Source organism: Pholis gunnellus (assembly GCF_910591455.1).
Source record: "Pholis gunnellus genome assembly, chromosome: 2".
Taxonomy (NCBI): domain Eukaryota; kingdom Metazoa; phylum Chordata; class Actinopteri; order Perciformes; family Pholidae; genus Pholis; species Pholis gunnellus.
Genome location: NC_136536.1, coordinates 14,643,809 through 14,665,280, shown reverse-complemented (window position 1 = coordinate 14,665,280; position 21,472 = coordinate 14,643,809). Strand labels below are relative to the sequence as shown.

Sequence of the window (21,472 nt, the reverse complement as noted above, 5' to 3'; positions counted from 1 at the left end):
CCTGTTTACCTGTGACGCTTCAACCTCTCAGATACAGCTTTTATGTGAAGATGAATGGAACCACTTACTGTGTATTTAAACATTATTGCTTAAAAAGGACACAAGCTGAGCATTTTCTCTGTAATGTAGTGTTTTTTAATTTTAACCTCCTATAGGAAGTTAGGATGTGAACATAGATGTGAACACACAGATGCCAAGAGGGTTTTATATCCTTTGATCTTGTTGAAAACACAATCCTCTACCTTTATTGTCTGTCCAGAGATATTTCTGGTTCTTCTTTCATGCAGCTCCGGCTCAAGTCAAGTGAAACATGAAAGGTTATTCTTTTCACAGTCCACGGGAACGCTGCCGTTGTTAAAGGTAGCCGGTTTTCAGTGGCCGTCTGGGGCCGCATTCGCCTCAACCAACTAATTGGGATCCAGGAAGACAAGGTGCATTGTGGTCTATCCGGGCTCGAGTGTGTAGCTAATTAATGCTGCCATGTTCTTCTTTATATTTAACCTTAATGTGGCTATATCATAATGTAAAGATCACTATACTACTACTATATAATTACTTGATCATATTAAAAAAAACAGTGCTTCAAGATAAATTTGGATGTTTCTTTAAATTGTCTCATGGTTCCTGCTTCCCTTCACTCTGCGTCAGATAATTGACCTCTACAGCTCTCGCAGCAGTGCATGTAGCCCTGCTCACAACTTGTTGCTCATCCAACAGGAAAAAACAAATGAAGCGGAAACAGCCGCCTCTCGTGACCTGCTCTACCTGTTTCTCTCAGCTGATTACGACTGCTATCTACAGTACACCCCTCACCACACATCTACGTCATAGTATTCTCAAACAGCTTGCCAGGTTCAACAATTCCCCAACTACCGAAATGTATTTTCTGACACTGCTAGAGTAGAGGCCTACACATAGGAACAACATCTCCATCTTAGTGTAATATTATAATAGTTCAAAAACTGTTTCTGCCTGTTGGTATCTGAATGTGTTCAGTGTGTTAGCGGCTCTGTGAGGCTCAGTCAGTCAGTCGGCACAGAGGTGCTTTGAGCTCAATGGTAACATCAGCATGCTAACATGTTGACGCTAGGAGCATGTATAATGTTTCCCATGTTTGTTTAGCGTGTTAGCCTGCTAACGTCTGTGGAAATTCTCAGTCCATTTCATGGCATATTCAGAAGTTTTACCTCCAATCAAAAAGCCTTCATGTGATGCTCAACATTTTTGAAATAACACGAGGGCAGCCGTTAACAATTACTTTCATTATTCATGAAGCCGTCTATTTATTTTGATCTATAAAAAGTAGGGAAAATTTAAATGTCAAACTTTATAAGAAACCAAGATGACATTTTCAAATGGTTTGTCTCAGTCTAAAAGATTTACATAAAAATCAGCCAATCTTCACATTTGACAGGCCCGAACCTGACGGTTCGCTAACATTTCTTGATTAAAGAAGATCTTAGATGCTTTACATTCACAAGGTTACAAACTCACATTTTGGAGCCATTGCAGTTCCTATCCACTGAGCAGATAATCCAAGGATTAAAACCAAAAAATATTTGTTGTTCACATCTCTCCAACCTGCTGCTTTTTCCCCTTGTGATTTGAAAAAACAACGTATTTAGCTGAGATCTGTTAAAAGAGATGAGATTAAAAGTGAAATCCATCTCCAAAGCATGAAATCCCTGTCTGCCACAGAGCAACATGTGGCCTCCTTCACTGAGAATACTGTGAAAGCTCAGCGTTGTTTGCAGTGAGACTAGCTGGTCAAACAGTAATGAGCTGTCGTGGCTGTCGGGTCAGTCCTCCAAGCAGGCCCCACAGAGGACCATCTGGCCTCTACTGTGGAGGCTGACAGCAGCTGAAAGAGCCATGTGAGAATATGACTGATGGATCTCTGCCCACGCAAACCCAATCTGCCAGGAAAATGCCGCTCAAAGTGTGAAAAATATCCACCGACTCAGTCTTTTCCTGGATCAGGTGGCGGGGAAGTGGGAAAATGGGAAACGGCTTCTTGGCTGCATGTGCTGTTTTTTAGATAAACATCTGTAAGGGATCCTGCAGGTGGGATTGCCATTAATGTTTGTGCATACACACTCTGTGTGTGTGTGTGTGTGTGTGTGTGTGTATTATCAAGTCACCTCAGCCTTTTTGTGTCTCTCATATGTAACACTGTGGTGGGAAATTATTTGTTTACAGGATACAGATAGTGAGATGTTCTTCAAAGTGCACCGGACAGCCGAGTCAAGAGAGGAAGTGTGACGCAGCCTGGGAGACAAATAGCTCGACATTTACACACAACAATCTGTGAGGCCCAAACCAATGCAGCAGCATCAGTCTCTGTTTAATTAGAACTGTGAGTGCATGCTGTCCAATGTCAATATAAGTAACATCACTCCGCAGACACCAGGATGGCATGTGGGAGTGGGGCATCATTTTATCCAATCCACTAATCAGCTGAAATTAAGCTACAATTAGACTGAAATACTGATCTCTGTTGTTTTTTAAGTTCAAGTATATAAAGACAATCGAAACTTGATATTTTCACACCGTTGTGATGTTCAGCAAATGTGTCTCTTGCATGACCCTGATGTGAATCTGCACCATCTGACTGCACTTACAGCAGCTGCATAGAACGTTAGCAGGTGATGGACCTCGTCGCTCTAAAGGATGATGATGTGTCCCTGTCGACAGTCCATAATAAGTCTGCGTTGCGATGGATGTATGATGTGTCAGTGCTATTACAGCCTGGATCTGTGTTGCACATGCTGCAGTTTAGCTCGTGGCAGTTTGGTAGGCTGAACCAGACATAGTGCAAACCGCTGTGGGCTGCCAGACCAAATTGCTGCGTCCATTTCCGACCATCTGCCACAGAGCGAGGCATGAGACGAGCAAATTAGGCAATTTAGTTGTGGGAAGATGTAAAAAAAAAAGAAGCCGCACGAGTGAAGTACTCACTCATGCTGAAAATGCAACTAACAAAATATCCTATTTGGTTATTGAATGCCAATACAGCAATTGATTGTCACTTTATCATTAAGAGTGGGCTAATAAACAGATACAACTGATATTCAGACATGCACCTCTCTTCATCATATAAGTAAAAAAGTTCTTCTAAGAATGTGTCACATCGATAGTTTTTTATGTCCCTTTAACACACAATCATTTTGTCAGCGACATATAGAAACTGTCCACTGGTAGACAAGAAACACATTTAATCAGAAATTAAATGACTATACCGAATTAAAGAATTTAAAAGTATGTCTGGTTATAATCAATCCACATTGAAATTTTGGTTTGTTAGAAATCAATAGAGCTCATGGTCAGATATTTTATTACCTACTGCCTCTCTTATTGAGCATAGGCCAGAAAATATAATGCAGTAATGCAGTTTTAAGAATTTCTTGTGTCTGAAATCCATAAATCACAAACATAATGTATGTGTTAAGTCATGTCAGTATAAACAAAACATTGTCCTGAAAAACACATCTTTGCATTTGGACTTTCACATAAATCAGAATAAATGAGACAAACAACATGGTCTGTTTGATAAAACGGTTTATTTTAATTTCCTGTTCCGCTCATGTTCCACACTCTTAAACCAAAAGACTTCGGTGTCTTTCTCATCAGACATTTCCTTCTGATTGTGTTGTCAGTTTTGTGCTGGAAGCTGCTGCAGTTCCAGAAACACAAAGGAGAGATTGCTTACATTAGTGGTCCCAGTTCACTGTAACAACAGGATTTAATCTACTGAATTAGATCAGCAGCACACAACACTGAGAGAGGAGAAAAAAGAACACGTTTAAACACCAAAAACCTACATATACCCACACACACACACCCGTATACACACACACTCACACACAAGTACAGGCACTCAGCTATTTGGATTGAGAACAACCACACACTAACACCAGACACCAACAGACACCAAAGTAATATTACAAAAATCAAAAAATATCTCAAAATATACAATTATTATTTACAGCTCAAGTATGCACCCTGTCACTCTTACTGTAGATACTCCGTGTGAATTTATCAGAATGTACATCAATATGTACAGATTACATACATCGTCTTAAATACTATAAATATAACTATGTTTTTTGTCACATAAAGACTATTTGCACGGTTAAATGAATACACTATTACTCTGTTTTTATTGTTTTAATCACAGTAAACCTCTAGAAGTTGCTTTAAAATACATAATGCAACATCGCTGACACATGGACAAGACAACGAGACCCTGGAGTCTTTGTTTTCAATAATAAATATCAAATATCAATGCTAAATGCCAATATCTTATCATTGAGCAAATCTGAACTAACATGAGAAGACATTTTTACACTGTGCAAAATATTTCAACAGTGTTTTTAAACTTAAGAGGCAAAGACCTGCTGTGCCGGGAGAGGTGGGAACTCCTTGGTGAAATGTGGCAAACTGTGCATCATGTATTGAAATGAGCCAGGGGTTTAAACATGAGGATGCTGTTTCTGAGAGACTATATAAACTCTGTTGATTGTGCTCTCTCCTAAACCCTCAATTAATCATTGTGCGGATCAGCTACAGAACAAACCAATGGTGCAATTTAGTTTATTGTGAAGATTGAAGCGCATTTAATTGTGCAGATCCTCCAGTGAGCCCCAGGAGGATGCAGGAATCAGACCAAACCTAACATGATCTGCAAGTTATATCATCAAGTTCATCCACACTGGCTCTATTTGAACTCATTGACTGGTGCTTGCTCACCAGGGCATGAAACTCCTTTGTGCTCACTTTCCTGTGCTTCTATAATATGTGCTTTAACTCTAAGCCAAAGCTGCAGGTGAGTAGAGATGAGTGCCCTCACCTCTACTCACCTGAGGTCATGTGCCGTTTATATCACAAGCCAATTGACCAAAAATATCTGGTTTCTTGTACATGTTAACGCAGTAGTTTTTTTGCACACTCCCTTTTAGTGACTGAACAGGTTATTATCCAGCTAAGGCATGTTTACGTGTTCATTTAGCTTGTCTGCAAAGATCCACTTGTTTTTCTATTGTTTCGTTTTCACAGTGGTACATACTCGTAGTGATGTATTACCGTCCTTCACTCTGTAATACAGACTTTCTCTACTTTACTTATTCTTACAAAATGTGTGACAACAGCACCTTGAAAAACATGCCAGGATATGAGAGACAGGAGGGAAAGTAGATAATATAGAGGTGTTAGGGTATTAGTCTGTTAATTACTTCAGTATATACCAAGCAATATATCACAGCTTCTGTAGGCTGAAACCTGAGCCATTAGAGAGGTCCCATGACCACATATCATAACAACAGGTGTTGGTTTTACATTACATATGATAGAGAGGACCCAGCGGTGCCAGCCAATGACATGGAAATATCGAACCAACACTGGTGTGATAGCAAGGCAAAATTCAACGCATCAACGCGCTTTTAACATCATAAGATGAAACATTACAACTTGATAAATGCTCAAATTTTGAAGACATGTATATCTGCCGTACTGACAAGAAATGATGTAAGATGTTTTTGCAAAGTGGCTTGCGATACATTTGTGTATTTGTGCCTTTTATGGATATTCATCCCTCTATCTTTCTTTCTATAAATATTGCTAACCAATACATATTCCGTGACAGCATTTTTGAGAGTAACGACGAAGCTTTTGTCAAAACTGTACTTTACAAACGGCTCCAGGGTCTCTACCTAATTAAAGTGCTCAAGTGAATGAGACGAGACATTGGTCCAAACTCACTACATAATCGGGAAAACAAACTGACAAAAGCATAAGGCAAACAGACAACAGGGATGCTGTTCAGGCACCAAACAATGTGACTGACTGTGTTTCACACTACATCTGTTCAGTCTCAAGTATTGTTGTTGTCTCAGGGAGGGGCCACGAGACAGAGAGTCATTGGCTCCTCCGCACGCCAGCAGAGACACCCAGTGGTGAAATCTGTGTATTACCACTTTTTCAAAACCTTTATATCACTGCACATTTCCCCCCCTAAACATACATCGTCATACAAGACTATACATTAAAAAAAGTCTTCACAGCTCAGTTCACAAAAATACATCAAAGTGTAAATTGTAGTAGTTATGAAATGGTGTCCGTAGTGGTCATAATTTGAGGAATGTACAAACATCTTCCCCGTAGGGGTGAAGTATGATAAAGCCAAAGCGCGGCATGGAACTGAACCTCTTATTCAATGCACTGTAACAACATTAGAGATATATTGTTGTAGGATCTCAACAGTAAAATGTCTCATCTGTGTATTGCTGAACAAACAGCTGTGCAGGTGGAGCAGACAAAGCAAGGTGTCCGCTCTCTTCCTCCTCCTCCACATCAGAAGAGGATCTGTATCTATGGTGCGTTGCCACGGCTTCCCCTGGGAAACGCAGCTCTATTTTTAAAGCGGCAGGGTCACCGGGAGCTCTCATTCGGCGGCAGACGACACACTGACGCACACACACTTGCACATGCACATCTGTACGTATACAAAGACAATACTCACATTTTCCTATTCCTTCTGCGCCTGCCTCTCTAACACAGACAAGCGTGAAGCCTCTCTGCTTATCTCTGCACGTGCGCTGCCCCCTCTGCCCTTTTAAGGCATCAATTCAAATGGAATCGCTTGATTAAAAGGATTAATTTAAATGGAAAAGCTTTGTCTAGACCGGCTGCGACAGGAACAGCACAGAAACAACGTTGGCAACAGCTCCAGAGCCTCGTTTGTCGAGGAGAAAGGTTGTTTCAAAGAAAAGTGCTGCTCTGTGTTAAGGCTCAGAGATGCTCTAAAACGATAGCAGGAGACTGTGCTTTGGTGTTCACCGAGAAGAAATGAAGAGGTGAAAAGTTTCCAATCATTTTGCACTACTGTGGTGTATAGACCTAATTTACGGTGACATCTCAGACTATTGCGCAACACATATGTACAGTATTCTACATCAGTGGGAACAATGGGGATAGAAGGAGATCCACAGTTTTACGAGGACCCTACTTTGACTGGTTATTATTGCTGATGCATGATAGGCAGAATACAGATGTAATGTGCTTGAAACACTGTTTACACTATCAAAATCACTTATTACATACTGTTATGGATGCATTTGTAATCATTTTGTTTTCTAGATGAGACATTTTCTCACACGGTGATACAGATCATGAAAGTATTTTTCTTGTCTGAGTCTCCTTCCATCCTAACCCCACAAAGAACAATCTTCTACAACTGAACCAGAAAGAGATGAGGATCTCCTAGATCAAGGAAAATCCAACTGTCTCAAAAATAACCTCCTCCAAACTGGTGAACACATGGTTCAGCACAACGTAAAGCATTTTAGCGCTGCGCACAGCTTAACCTCGGCCATAGCTTATTACAAAAACTGCAGTGAAGCCCTCAGTGGGCCTTTCATTGCTCCCTCTGTTCTTGTCTCTGTCCCTCTCTCTCTGCCCCTTTAATACATTGACAGATGGAAAAGGTTGTCAGATCTGGTGGGACTCACATTCCCATGATCCCTTCATTTCAGCTGGGATTTGGCAGCACGGATCCTATGGCAGAAAAAAGGGGGATAGAGGGACTCAGCTCTGGGGGTTAAGGTGTGAAGAACGCTGCAACAACTGGCAGTGGATTTTCTCTCCCTCTTGACTTCCTTTGTTCCTCCCTTACTTCCTGTCTCCCTCTCTCCAAGCAGGGCTGGGGTTTAACAGACGGGAGGACCTATGAGCTCAGTGGATCATAGCTCAGACTCGGGCGAGCCAATGTTCTGGTAGCCCGTCTTGGTGCTGGTGCCGTAGTTGGTGTTGGTCATCTCCTGGGTGCCGCCGGGGCCCAGGTAGGCGCGGTGGGCGGGCATCGGGGAAGGAGCCTCGCTGGGGATCTTGTTGAGGATGAAGCGCTGCTCGTCCTGCTCTTCCAGGTTGGAGATGTCCTTCATCATGCCTTTACGGTAGGAGACGGACAGCTTGTTGGAGCCATCTGAGATCAGGTTGAAGTGGCGGACGATGAAGACGATTGGTAAAGGCAGCATTGCCAGCACGATGAGGGAGTAAGCCATGGCTAAAGCCCACGGAGGGTAGCTGTGGAAACGCTCAGCGCCCTGGCAAACAAAGAGTGCAGACAGAAGAGCATGAAGAAATGTTTATCTCCTTTCCCACTCTCCTTCTTACTCTGTGTGAACACACATAAACACTGACCTCAGCCTCCACCCAGGCGTTGTATCCTGCAGGACTGACGGCCATCTCGATGACAGTGGCGACAATGAGAACCACCAGGATAGCTGGCGACACGTACCTCCACATGTAGTAATAGAAGGAGTACGGCCTGAAACCAAGCATGTCTTCCAGGTCCTGCATGAACCTGCGAGGAAGTGAAAGAAAGAACGTTTGAAGGAGTTCCATCTCTGTCCCAGTTGGCCATGCAGGCAATGATCAAGGCACAATACCAGGCCCAATCACAATGTCCCACCTAAAGCCTTAAACCCTGAACCCTCAGGGACTTACTGACATCACCTGGTAAATGGTTGTGTGAGACTGTGAGGGCTTTAAATGATACGAATGTCTGTGAGGGTTTAGGGTTTAAGGCTTTAGGGGGGACATTGGGATTGGGCTAAAGTGTGTACAGCCATGCTAACAGCTCTGTGAGGTTGTACTTAGTCACAGTGTTGCTTTAAATGGGCAAGATCCAAGATTGGTAGCATTGGGATTGCCTCTCAACATGTCAATGGCGAGCTGGTGGCCCACAGCTAACGGTGTTGACAGCGCTAACTGTGGTAACAGCGCTAACACTAACTACTGCAAAAGTGCTGACAGAGCCAACAGTGTTTACCTGAGGGGGAACCGTAAGGTGGGTGCTACAATTCCGCAACAACGCTGTCGTTCGGGACGGCATTGTCAGCTGTAACCGCCGTATGAAAGCAGTGCATAGCCGCGGCCGTGAGCAAACCAGTGGGGCACGCTCGCATGCACTAACATAGACTAAAAGCATGTGCTCTCAGCCCGGCTATGTAAAAGAAGGAGAAGCTTGGATAACAACACACATCACTCCACTTTATATTCACATTGGTAAACGTTGTTTGCTGCTATATTAATGTTTGGAATGTTAAATACAGCACCTATCAAAATGCTAACCATTATGCTAACATGCTCGCAAAGACAAAGTTATTTTTAAGTGTTGTGTCTCTTCCTCCTTTTAACATGTTAGCATGCTAACATTTCCTCATAGCTCTAAACACAAGGTTCAGCTCAGGCTGATGCAAGGACGTTTGTTTCGCAGGCTTTATTGTTTGAGCTGCTAGCGTGGCTAGAATAATTTAGATTTTGGTGAACTTTCCTTTTGAATGCAAGGGTCCAAGGACAGAGGGTGTTGTATGATGTACAGATTGTAAAGCCCCCCCCCCCAGGCAAATGTGTGATTTGTGATAGGGGGCTATATAAATAAAATGTACTTGAATTAAGGAGAGATTGTTAAGTAGGCTGTACGACGTATGGAGGGGCGACTGTAGAGAAGTGGATAACGGGGCCGCCCGTCAATCAGAAGATCGGCGTCTCGATCCCCGGCTCAGGCTCGTTGCTAGTTGCATGTTGATGTGTCCTTGAGCAAGACACTTAACCCCCAAAATTGCTCCTGTAGCTGTGCCTACGGTGTAGAATTGTGATAGAATCTGAATTGTAAGTCGCTTTGGATAAAATCGTCTGCTAAATGACTGTAATGTAATATATATATACAGCCGCATATATATATATAGTTTTGAAACAGATCACAAATTAATTTAACGTTTAGCGTCTACATATCCAGTCGAGTTACCTCTTAGTGCCGTAGATCCAGGCCACAGAGATGTTCTCCAGGATCACCACCACAGTGAGAGGCAAACCAGCTGAGTAGTCATCAAACATGGTGACAAAGTAGTTCCCTGAGCGCTGCACAAACAGCAGGCCGAGCAGGAAGGCTATGATGCAGCAACTCACTGAGAAAAATAAGAAAAAACATCCAGTGAGAATCACAAGCACTTCAATTTGATGTATAAAATGTTTGAGTTTGATAACAGTCAACTCACCACACAGGATCTCTTTGCGGATCTTGAAAGCATCTAGAATGGGTGTGGTGATGCCGGTCATGGTGCCGATCATGCTTCCCAGACCCAGGTTGATCAGCATGAAGAAGAACATGACAGACCAGAAGGGACTGGCAGGGAAATGTGTCATGGCCTCTGTGAAGGCGATGAACGCCAGACCAGTGCCCTGAACCGACTGGAGGACAAGAGAGGGAGGTGGAGGTCAAAGTGAAATGGATAATGGTTCAAAATACTGCATTTTGACTGGTGAGTGGTCAATGTGTGGGTGCAGTAACAGACTTAGTAGAGGAAACTGGGGCTGCAACTAACGATTATTTTTATTATCGATCTCAATCTATTGATGAAGTTGTTTTTATATAGATTCAAAACATGGTCATTATAATTCCCCAAAGTCCAAAATGATTGATGCTTTATTAATCTGACCAAGACATTTGATTTACAATGACAAAGAAAAACATAACACTTCTGCTTGAAAAATTACTGAAACAATTAATTGATTGCCAAATTGATTGATTGTTTAATCTAATTTCTGCAGCTCTAGAGGAAACGGTGCTTTGCTTAGCATCCTGGTATTTTTAACCTTCCCTTTGTCTGTTGTTTTTTTTTTATATGGGACAACTTGTCATGTATCATCACAAACACAAACTAAATCTTGAAAGCTAAAGAAGATTATTCTCAAATACTCAACAATCACACTCCTTTCAGCTTGTGAATTCTCCTCCTCTGACCTTGTTGAGTTCGTCCTCCAGCAAACAGGCGTCCAGGCCCAGCTGTCCGAAGCTGTCGTCCTTCACCGTCTTAATGACGCCGTACATCTCTGTGTAGTCCTGGCTGGACAGGTGGGAGAAGTTGATGTGAGGAGGGATGAGCTCTTTGCTCAGCACGCCTGTGTTTAGGAAGCCCAGAATCTTCTCTGCATTACTGCACATAGAAAACAGGAGATGTGGAGAAGGAGGGCGAGTTAGTGAGTAAAGTTTTTTGTAAAAAAGAGAGACTGGTCAGGTAGCTCTTGTTACAGTAGGACACACTCACTCAATGACACACTTCTCGTTCATGACATTCGCCTTGAACCCCAGGACAGCAAACACAACTAAAGTGGCCAAGATGGAGGTAACAAAGTTGATGGTGGAGACCAGTGCTGCATCAAAGTGGCAGTTATTGTCTCGCTTGTTGTAGCTGGAGAAAGCAATGACGCCTCCGAAGCCCAGGCCGAGAGCAAAGAAGACCTGCGTGGCTGCTTCTCTCCACACCTGCGGCTCCAACATCTTTTCTAACTGGAGACAAGAGAGAGCAAAAATGTGATATTTAACCTTTTTTTAATAACCTTGAACCTTGATGTTATATCAATCCTGTTTTATTGTGCCTCCATTAACACTGGATTGCTCTGATATAACAAATTGAATAATATGTTTTGTACATTATTTTATACATTGTATACATTTGCACATTCATCCCCCTGTGACTCAGCATATTTAGTATCTTTGGAACCTTTGGGGGTTTTCTCCGGGTTCCTCCCAAAGTCCAAAGACATGCAGCTTATTACTTGATGAATCTAAATTGCCCATAGGTGTGAATATGAGTGTGAATGGTTGTCTTGTCATTTTGTGCCCTGCGATAGTCTGGCAACCTGTCCAGGGTGTACCCTGCCTTCGCCCAACGTCTACTGGGATCGGCTCCAGCCGCCCCGCGACTCTGATAAGCGGTTACAGATAATGGATGGATGGAAACTTTGGGATTGGAAATATAATTAAAAGTGATGCGGGTTTGAACAATAGTTTGTAACAACAGATACACGTCTGAGTCTGTGGAAACTGAATGTGCAACTACGACAAACAATATGTCATCTGGTTTTATCTCCAATTCAAACTATCTTTTTAATTAAAATAATTCCAAATGCAAGAGTGACAGATAAATCTATATGTTTACTCTTGTTGCAATATACTGCACTGACATGTGATGTCAGCAGATAGCCCAACTACAAAATGAGTATCGTATGATGATCATATAGAGCAAATAGCAAAGTGCAGGTTAAAACTTTCCATGTAGTTATACATATTCACCACTAGAGGGGGACATCAACCCAACACGTGACTGTGGATAGTAATGACATTTATGCATGAGTGGATCTGACCATCAACCACTCATGGCTGAGCAGCTTGCATAAACAAAGTGTCACTCATGTTACATATCTGTTTGACTGACAGTCCAAAAAAAACAACCCTGCAGTGAGTTTAAGACTACAGCAACCTCAGCAAATGTCTACATATTGTATTATTTGTGTTGTGAAAATCCCAATTCTGCCGAGGCGACTCTGTTTTACAGTTGCCAATTCATTGTTTGTTTTTTTTCGTCTCACCTTTGGGGTGAACATGTGAGCGATGCCGTCCACCGCTCCCTTCAGCATCAAACCTCGCACCAGGAAACAGAAAAGCACCACATACGGGAAGAGAGAGCTGAAGTACATCACCTGAGAGAGAGAGAGAGAGAGAGAGAGAGAGAGAGAGAGAGAGAGAGAGAGAGAGAGAGAGAGAGAGAGAGAGAGAGAGAGAGAGAGAGAGAGAGAGAGAGAAAGTCAAGTTACACAGTGTTGCCATGGACACGCTTTTCTGTGCCTCACACATGTGAGAAAAACTGCAACCATAGATGCACACACACACACACACACACACACACACACACACACACACACACACACACACACACACACACACACACACACACACACACACACACACACACACACAACTGCTTTGTTTGGCAATGAATCTGTGAAATCTTACCAAATGTGGTGAGGACTACTTGAGGTTTGGAGAGAGGAGTCAAAAATCCTTCCTACAGCATTTCGGGGAATCAATGCAGTAAACTGACGACGATAATTGGATTACTACGTTTTGTGTTTAAAAAACCATGTCAAACCTTGGCGATCCATTTATTTTCCCATTGAAATAGAGGGCTGGATGTTGCGCTGTGGTGTATGACTCACTCTCTGGATAGAGATGACAGGATGTTGTTGCAGTTGTTGCCAAACTAAGCATTTTCCATCTGCATCCTGAATCGGTCTTTGCTTTGTTCAGTTTAAGCTTATTAATGTTGCATGTGTCTCTCTTCCATAATATAGACGAGATCCAAAAATAGACAAGTGCTTTAATTAAAGAGGCTTTAGAACCTCACCTTTCACTGAAAAGCATTGGCAAAGTGAATAAAACACTCACTGATAATGAGGAATTATTGATTGTTGAAACAATGCATCTTTGTATGTTGTAATCTCTGAAGGCTCTGCCCCTTCTGTGAAGCCATGGAGACCCCGTACCTTCCCAGAGGACTGAATGCCCTTGATGACAGCCAGGCAGACCAAGATCCAAGCCACCAGCAGGGAGAGGGTCATCTTCCAGTTCAGGCCGCCCGTGTCGTCGATGGTGCTGGTGATGTTGAGAGTCTGGCGGTACCAGAAGTAAGTGGTGGCCGAGCTCTTCTCACACTCCGGCACCACGACTACAACAGCAACGAAGGAGGGAAATGGCATAAACAGTATTGTAAATAAGATTTACAGAAAACTTAACATTTCACAACACTGTCAAATAAATGTATTTGTAAATAGTGAATGGTGGGAGAAGAACTGAGTATATTTTGCTTTATTAAAAGTAGCAATTTCCTGCTTTTTTAAAATACGACGAAAACAACAAAAATGCCAGCAGGAAAAAAAGTATTGACTTTTAGCCAATTGCTGTGTGCTTAAATTACAAGTCATATTTCTAAACATACTGTACATCTCACACCGCAAACGTCACTATCTTAATTTCTGTCTGTTATTAAGTCAAAGCCTTATTTTCACAAAACAAAGTTCTAAAACAAAGTGTCATTTTTCTGATTCAATGCAGCATTATTCATTATTTCATACTGACCCTGATTACTTTAAAAATCTTGAAATAAGTTCATTGATGTTGGAGAAGAATTTTTTGTCACTTTTCAGTATCAATAATTGACAAAACAATCGTACTAATATGGGGGTTTTTCAGTGTTATGTTTTGAATGTAAAATCTTAAAGGTGGAGTTGCATTTCTTTCTTTATAAAAGATTTGCAAAGACCATCCATCCATCCATCTTTACTAGCTTGCAGTCTGCCTTTGCTGACAAATTGCTGTGTTTCTTGAAGCATCGCTGTTCAGTGGAATATTGTGAAACCATTGGAAGGAATATGCATCGTGTCACACGGGTGCGTGTGCATGTTTATCTCTGTGCACAAGCACAGGACACGCAAAATGGGACCGACTACGGAGCGATCAAAACATCGCTCTGTGGTGCTGCTCGTCAAAAACTCCACAGAGTTCCTTTAATCTGCAAAGTAACAAAAGCAAGTAACTGTCAGATAAATGTAGTGGAGTATAAAGAACAACGGTACGAAGCATATTAAAAAAATACTGAAGTAAAGTAAAGATACTTCATAATTGTAGTTGAGTATATGTACTTACTCTCAGTGCTTCTACTACTGCACTAGCTTAACTGAATCCTGTAAGACGCTCCACAGCATCCCTGCTGCATTCATAATCATAAGCAGAGTTGACATCCTGCCCTCTAATGTTAAGCTGATGCCCTCTGCTCTGCCAGAACCCGCATGTGCCTCCACCACAGGCCGCCAGCTATACGAGGTACTGACACTGTCGGCCCGGGTCATACCATCTGACAGGCCTCGCCAACAGAGCTGCTCTGTAGGATGACGCGCAGCGCCATCCCGCCTATAGAGACAGCACAAACTCTTTTCTGTTTGCCTGCAGAGGCACTGCTGCTTCACTGCAGAGCCACAGCGAGGCAAGCTGTTTCAATGCAAAGACACGTTCTGCAGCTTTAAAGCACCGCCCTGCGAAGCACTGGGCAGCCTGTGTGCGTCTGCTGAGATGCTTTGCTGAATATGGAATTGTCTTGCAGGCATTATTTCCTCTACGTGGTGTCAAGGGCTTCACAATAGAAAGCTCTTTTGTATGCGCACTTGTCTTGTGCCGCACATCTCCGTTATAGTTGCAGCTGTGTTGTGCGGTGGCCTTGTGTGTCTTTGTGTTGTGCACTCACTGGCTTGGGTTCCATTTATTTGGATGGGGCACTCAGCCCAAGGCAGTGGATACTGGAAAGACTGGACGAAATAGAAGATGCTCCAGCCGATAATCACATTATAGTAGAGGCCCACAAAACCGCAAACCTGAAGAGGGGAACGAGAGAAAAAGGAATACTTATCACTCTTCAAAAACAATCACTGTCTCGCCACAAAAACACACAAACAGCACTGTCGACAAACAGCATGCATTTTGTTGAGGTGAACACCTCTTCTTGAGTCAGAGCACAGACGCCGAGCACACAGCTTAAGTGGATGAATTATTGAGCTGTTTGCTCTCAGCAGCCATGGGTGGGGTCTTCTATGACAAGGTATTTATAGCTGCTGAATCTCCCTCTGCCACATCCAGGCTGCCACACGCCTAACTGCGACAGGACAGGCCCCCTCTTTATCACTAGATTGATGAAATCGTGATCAAAAGGAGCGACAAACAGAAAGTCGGACGCAGTCAATCACTGTTTTTAGGCGGATGACGCTGATGGGATGGGTGCATGATGGGTCACTACTCCTGCAGATGATGGGGACAGATTATGACGGTGATTAACGCCGGTCTTTGCATGCTGCTTGCTGTTAAACATCAAGAGGAAGCAATACGAGCAGGCAGAGGGTCCAGTAGACTGAGTGCTACAGCACGTTTGTTATCTCTGCACACAACAAAATTACCATTTTAGATAGAACACTGATCCAATAACATGAAGTTGGTGTTTCGGGGTCTCAAATACAGATTGTATTTCTTCAAAGCTTGTTGTAATCATGTGTACAATAATTATGATACATTTCTTTTTATGGCATTTTATAAAAGGGGTAATAAATTCTCACGCATTGTTTTTTTAATTGTTAATAATTTGTTAATGTGTAACAGATCAGTGATAAGTCATTAAAAGCTAATAAGAAATGGGTGACGCCCCTTTGGTTGGTGAGTATCTCCTGAAATTGTAGCTCCTTTTATTGTTTTACAGTGAATGGCTGTCTGGAAAACATATGTCATTTGTTTTTCCACTAATAATAAGACATCAAATATTAGTAGGTCATTAATAAATCAGATTTCCTCCAGAAGGTAGGCACTGAAACAGCTTAACAGGACAGGTTTCTTTAAAGAGACAGGTGAGTGGAGAGAGTGGCTGTAGTCGACTTTAATTCATTTCACCTACAATAGATTCCAGTGGGAAGTTTTCATCTTCTTCTTCTCCAATCTCTCCTGCAGCAAAATGGACTTCCCCACTGGACATTTTACACAGTGAAGACCACCTGATTACATGGTAATTGACATGATTTCATGCTGACCTCATGAATGAAACTCCCATTTTACAGCCATAATTGTATCACACATCCCTTCACATGTTATGACAATCTGCACATAATTGTTAAATTACATTTAGGACTCTATTGTAAAGACTTCCAATGTTGGTCGGTCGCTCCACTTCCTCGGTCCTGACAGAAATGTTTTTACTACAGGATGAACATGTTCCCCAGAGGATGAAGTGCAGTGACTTTGGGGATCCCGTAGCTTTCTGTATAGCACCATCATCAGGTCAAAGTTTCAGTTGATCCAATTCTTTATTTTATAACCAAATACGTCCAAAATGAATGACCTTCCCATCAGCTGCACTTTGGAATGCTGATGTGGTTTGATGATGAACATTAGCCCGCGATTCTGTTAAGTAAGACTGTGAATATTGTTGAAATTTAAATGGGAATAGATAAAGAAAACCTGTACCAAAAGAAGGACCCTATTCCACTTCGGTTAATGGGCTCATGTTTGCGCTTACCATCAGACTGGAGACCCCGATGCCTCCCAGCTCTGGGTAGACGTAGTTCCACACCCCGATGCTGCCACGCCTGATCCTCTGACCCACTGCCAGCTCCAGGAAGAACAGAGGGATGCCGATGAGGATGAGGAGAATAAAGTAGGGCACCAGGTATGCACCTGAGATAGAGGAGAGACAGAGGAAAGAGGCATTACTGCAGAGTGTTCAGCTGCTTTGGTTATCTGAATGTTCGAAATCCATGTATAGTGAAGTACAAAAGCTGATTGTAAAACTGCAGAAGGGACATTGCTAAATTCTCTCAGTGAGTCTATTCTCTTCATTAGTCATCCCTCTCTTCCCTCTCACACTTTTCCTCTTTTTTTGCAGAAGGAATAAAGCAGAGGGCACTCAAAGACAACAAGTCATGTCCAGTCCGTCCTTCACGTCAGGACATGAAAGGGCACCGTGGTGACAAACCTTCCACAGCCAGAGAGGACGGGCTCATACTGACGGACAGCTGGGAGGAGCAGCTTGTTTCCAGGCTGAAAACAAATGACGCTTCACTCGATCAAAAATACTTATTAACGTTGTGAGTGGCTATAAGAGCAAGCAGCAGACAAAGGAAACACAGACAGGCACACAGTGTTGTGTTACACAGTGGTATTATTATCTGCACCGTTAGAAGTGACTTCTGTGTTACTGCCCACTTTCACCGATCTTTGAAGTCTATTCTGAGCAGAACACACACAGAACAGAGGAAATCAAAAAGTGGCCAGGACCAGCTCAGTATGGTTACCTTGAGGATGGTGCTGTTATTTTAACTACATATTGACATTTATTCTGGCTCTCTGGATTTCTAAGGTTAAAATATATTCTTAATGAAAGTATTTATGGTAAAAGCATGGAGATATCAATACAGAGTCAATCTCAGGTTAACTTCAGACTCAATGATATAGATCTGTGTGATTGGCAAAATGAGGTCATTATAACCTGCGGTGTAGCAGCTGCAGACACTTTAAGACTGATTGATTGTCTGACATGCTTTATTTGTTTTTGTTCAGAGCAAATCTCTATAAATAGGTGTGGTAGTCATAGTCTGTCAAATTCAACTTTATTTCTGTTTCTTTGTTTTTTAATTACCTCCTTGATGGGTTCATTGTGGAATAAAGAAAAGTCTAACAAGTTTAAAAAGTCTGCAACACAACCATCTACTGGTCGATGAACGTTTAGATTTGAAATGAAATATGCAGCAGGTATTCATGCTCCTCAGAGGATAAATCCTCATGTTTTTGGTAACTACCTGACCTTTTCTGAGCACATTCAGGATCCTCAGATAGACCCTCAGATAGACCCTTTAATCTTGTGCTTCCTGTCGTAATGTCTTCATCCCTTTGCCGTCACGGCTTCATAAAGAACATCATCTGTCCTGAAAAAAGGTTTACTTGGTACTTTTGTCTTCTGCTGCGCTCTGCAGTAAAGACAAAAGTTAACTTACGTAATGCAAGTTCCACCAGGAAACACAAGCAAGATACCTCAAACTAATTACTTAAATTGTGTATCTGTAGGGCAAGATAAATGTCTTCATTGCTCCACTGAGGCAAACTTGGTTAGAGGTGCGTAAGTCTGTCAACATGTTATTTTGTTGTGGAGTATATAACATTATTTTGTGACTGATCTTTGTGATGAAAGAAAACAATGTGAACCTTCACTTGACTAGAATTTCTGAGAAAGAGACAGAAAAAGACAGTTTGCCCTCATCTCTGGAACAAGCCCAGACAAGACAATACAACACCTCCCACAGTCAAAATCCAGCAGGGGATACACACTCATTACTGCAAACACTCTGATTAATATGATTCAGCTATGTTATATCATGCATCTCAAATACCCTCTTTACACACACCTCCTACTCGAGGTAAAACCAACAATGTCTGAAAGCCCAGCAAATCAGTATTTACTCCTCCACTTCCTCCGTCTTAGTCATCACCCTATTATCATCTCACCATAAAACCAGTAAATCATAATACCAAAGAGATAGGGCTGAGAAACCTGCAAGAACAGCAAATATAGACTAAACAGGAGGATCTCACAGCGTTGTGCCAGATCCCAAAATGTTGCCTCGTCTTGATGGCGGGAAAACTATCTGATCTTGTAGCTGCTGACGGCACAAGTCTAAAAAACGCTTTAGAGACTGCCCCTCTGACTTGGACGATTAGTTGGCTAATTTGTTGACAGGATGCAATTTGTCAAAGAGGAGGAGGCTGCGGACCGTCAACAGGCAAACTGAGCAGGACTTTTATGAGAGAATGGTGAGAGAGGTGCAGCACAGGCCATGATATGTACTGGAAAAAGGTTTTTACTGAAATCTAAATTAGGATCCAAATCTACCCAAAAACTTTGGTTTTAATTGCAATGTGCTAGAAATCAATAAATTGGATAACATCGTTTTGTAAGATGATATGATCATAATAATACGGTTTCACCGAAAGTCACCAACATTTATTATGATGCTGGTGTAGCAAAATCCACCAATGATTAACTCCTGTATGTACATGGTACACTTTACAGGAGATTTTCTTTATCACATCCTGGATTATTTTAGAATAGCTGTTTTGCAGTGTGTTAGCATTACCTTTTCTCTTATTCTTCTGAGCAGAGTGTTAATGGCTCAGAATAATGTTGAAAGTCTGTACGGTGCTGAGATGTTGTGGCAATTTGGACGAGTACAACATTTGATGTGGTTGAAACTGTCACCACGGGGACGGAGCCAGACGTAAACATTCAGGGCTCAGCCCAAACCTAGAGGGGTCAGGGGGCATCCTCCCTAGGGGGATTTTCTTTTTTACCATTTACGGCAGCTATATGCACTATTTTTCAAGCTATTTGATAATGAAATACCTAAAAGTCTGCACATTACTTTGGAAAAACATGAATGTTGCTAAAAAAAAATCATTCAGTCATGATTGTACGTAATTGTTTTCCAACAGTCAATACACCAAATGTTGAGGATGACTAATTGTTGCTCCTGCCACCTAGAAAGACACAACATAATAGTCTGTTGTGTTTCTATTTTGAAGTTACGTTACATTACATAGATAGGGTAGGAATTTGGCGTTGTCATTTTTGTGACGCTATGCTGGAGTAGAGTTCACAGAATGAATGTCTAGCTGACAAATCTGCCACATTAGAATCCATACCGCAATAATCTGGGCTGCTCTAATTGCAAATTGATCCCCAACAATGCCAAAAAAATGTGGTCTTCAATACTCTGAATTGAATATTAGGTCAACAGAAGAACATTTACGTATGACGTTATATTAGAATATAGTATTATTATTAGTAGTAGTAGTAGTAGAACAGCCTCATGACAATGTTAGGGCAGACATTGATATTTCCCCAGTTATAAAGCTTTTGCTCAGTTTGTTTGCCGGTCCAGTCAGAGAGACTGAGGGGAAATGAAAAGTTGAAGGTATTTTATAAACCTCAAAGACTCTGGGCTTTTGAGAAAACATAGGAGGCTGGAATGTTTACATTAAGGTAAGAGTAACTGGGTCAGTGCTGTGTATATGTGTGTGTGTGTGTGTGTGTGTGTGTGAGTGTGTGGGTGGGTGTGTCAGATACAACAACAGACAGAAAGTACAGAGCTTACTGATTTATATCTGGTGGAGGAAATAAGAGCTGAATTAGTAGAACACATTTCTTTTTGTAATTCTATGCAAATGGTGGTTTGATGAGATGAACAATTCAGCATAAAATGTCACACCAATCACAGAGACCAGTGGGCATTCTCAATCAAATCATGTCTCAGCAAACACTTGGCAGGCGCCGACCCTACCCATAAAGTGTTTCTACACTTTGCACAATGGGCTGCACATTTCTGTGATTCAGACTGATAATATGCACCAAAATCATGTTCAGGTATACATCCACCTACCTCCTCCGTTCTTCTGGCACAGGTAGGGAAACCTCCAGACATTACCCAGGCCCACAGAGAAGCCCACCTGGGCCAGGATGTACTCCATCTTGTTGTTCCAGGCCGGTCGGCCGTCCTCTGCGTCTGGGTCAGGGGAGGGTATCAGGGCCTTTACTGGAGCAGTAGAGCCGGGACTCAGACCCATACTCATCTGACTGCTCTTATAGTCCATGGGGTGCTCCAGGGACAGCAGGTCAGCCACCGACTCAGTGACCGGCTCATTGCTGTGCTCCCTCTGGGTCACCTTGGTGTTCTTTGGCATGGCTGCAACACCGGAGCTCCTTCAGGTTGAAGGTAGAGGAGGAAGCAAGGAGAGCCTGAGGTGATCAGGAGGAAGCAGGGAAATAAAGTTGTGCTTTTTTTTCTTCAATCTGTGAAGAGAAATATTGGAAACAGACAGGAAATGTAGGTGCTTAGGGAGGAAATTAACCATAAAATGTTATCACAACAGTCAAGCTTAAGTCATACAGCTTAAGGTATGGGAAACTCATTTTGATAGTTGATGATTATTTGTTGAAGTCATTTTTTTATAAAAAATACCAGAATTTGGGGTTTTGAATTGCTGGTTGGACAA

General features: G+C 42.2%; 1 protein-coding gene across 1 annotated transcript; it reads right to left on the bottom strand.

Annotated features, from left to right (window-relative positions):
* Positions 1-7,736: 7,736 nt before the first annotated feature.
* Positions 7,737-21,160, bottom strand: slc6a17 (solute carrier family 6 member 17; the record flags this gene model as incomplete). Its single annotated transcript, XM_079178151.1, has 11 exons — positions 7,737-8,099; positions 8,197-8,359; positions 9,806-9,965; positions 10,056-10,248; positions 10,802-10,994; positions 11,106-11,347; positions 12,430-12,540; positions 13,384-13,565; positions 15,138-15,264; positions 16,947-17,104; positions 20,860-21,160. The coding sequence occupies 11 exons, from the start codon at positions 21,158-21,160 to the stop codon at positions 7,737-7,739; spliced, it is 2,193 nt and encodes a 730-aa protein (XP_079034277.1).
* Positions 21,161-21,472: the final 312 nt, after the last annotated feature.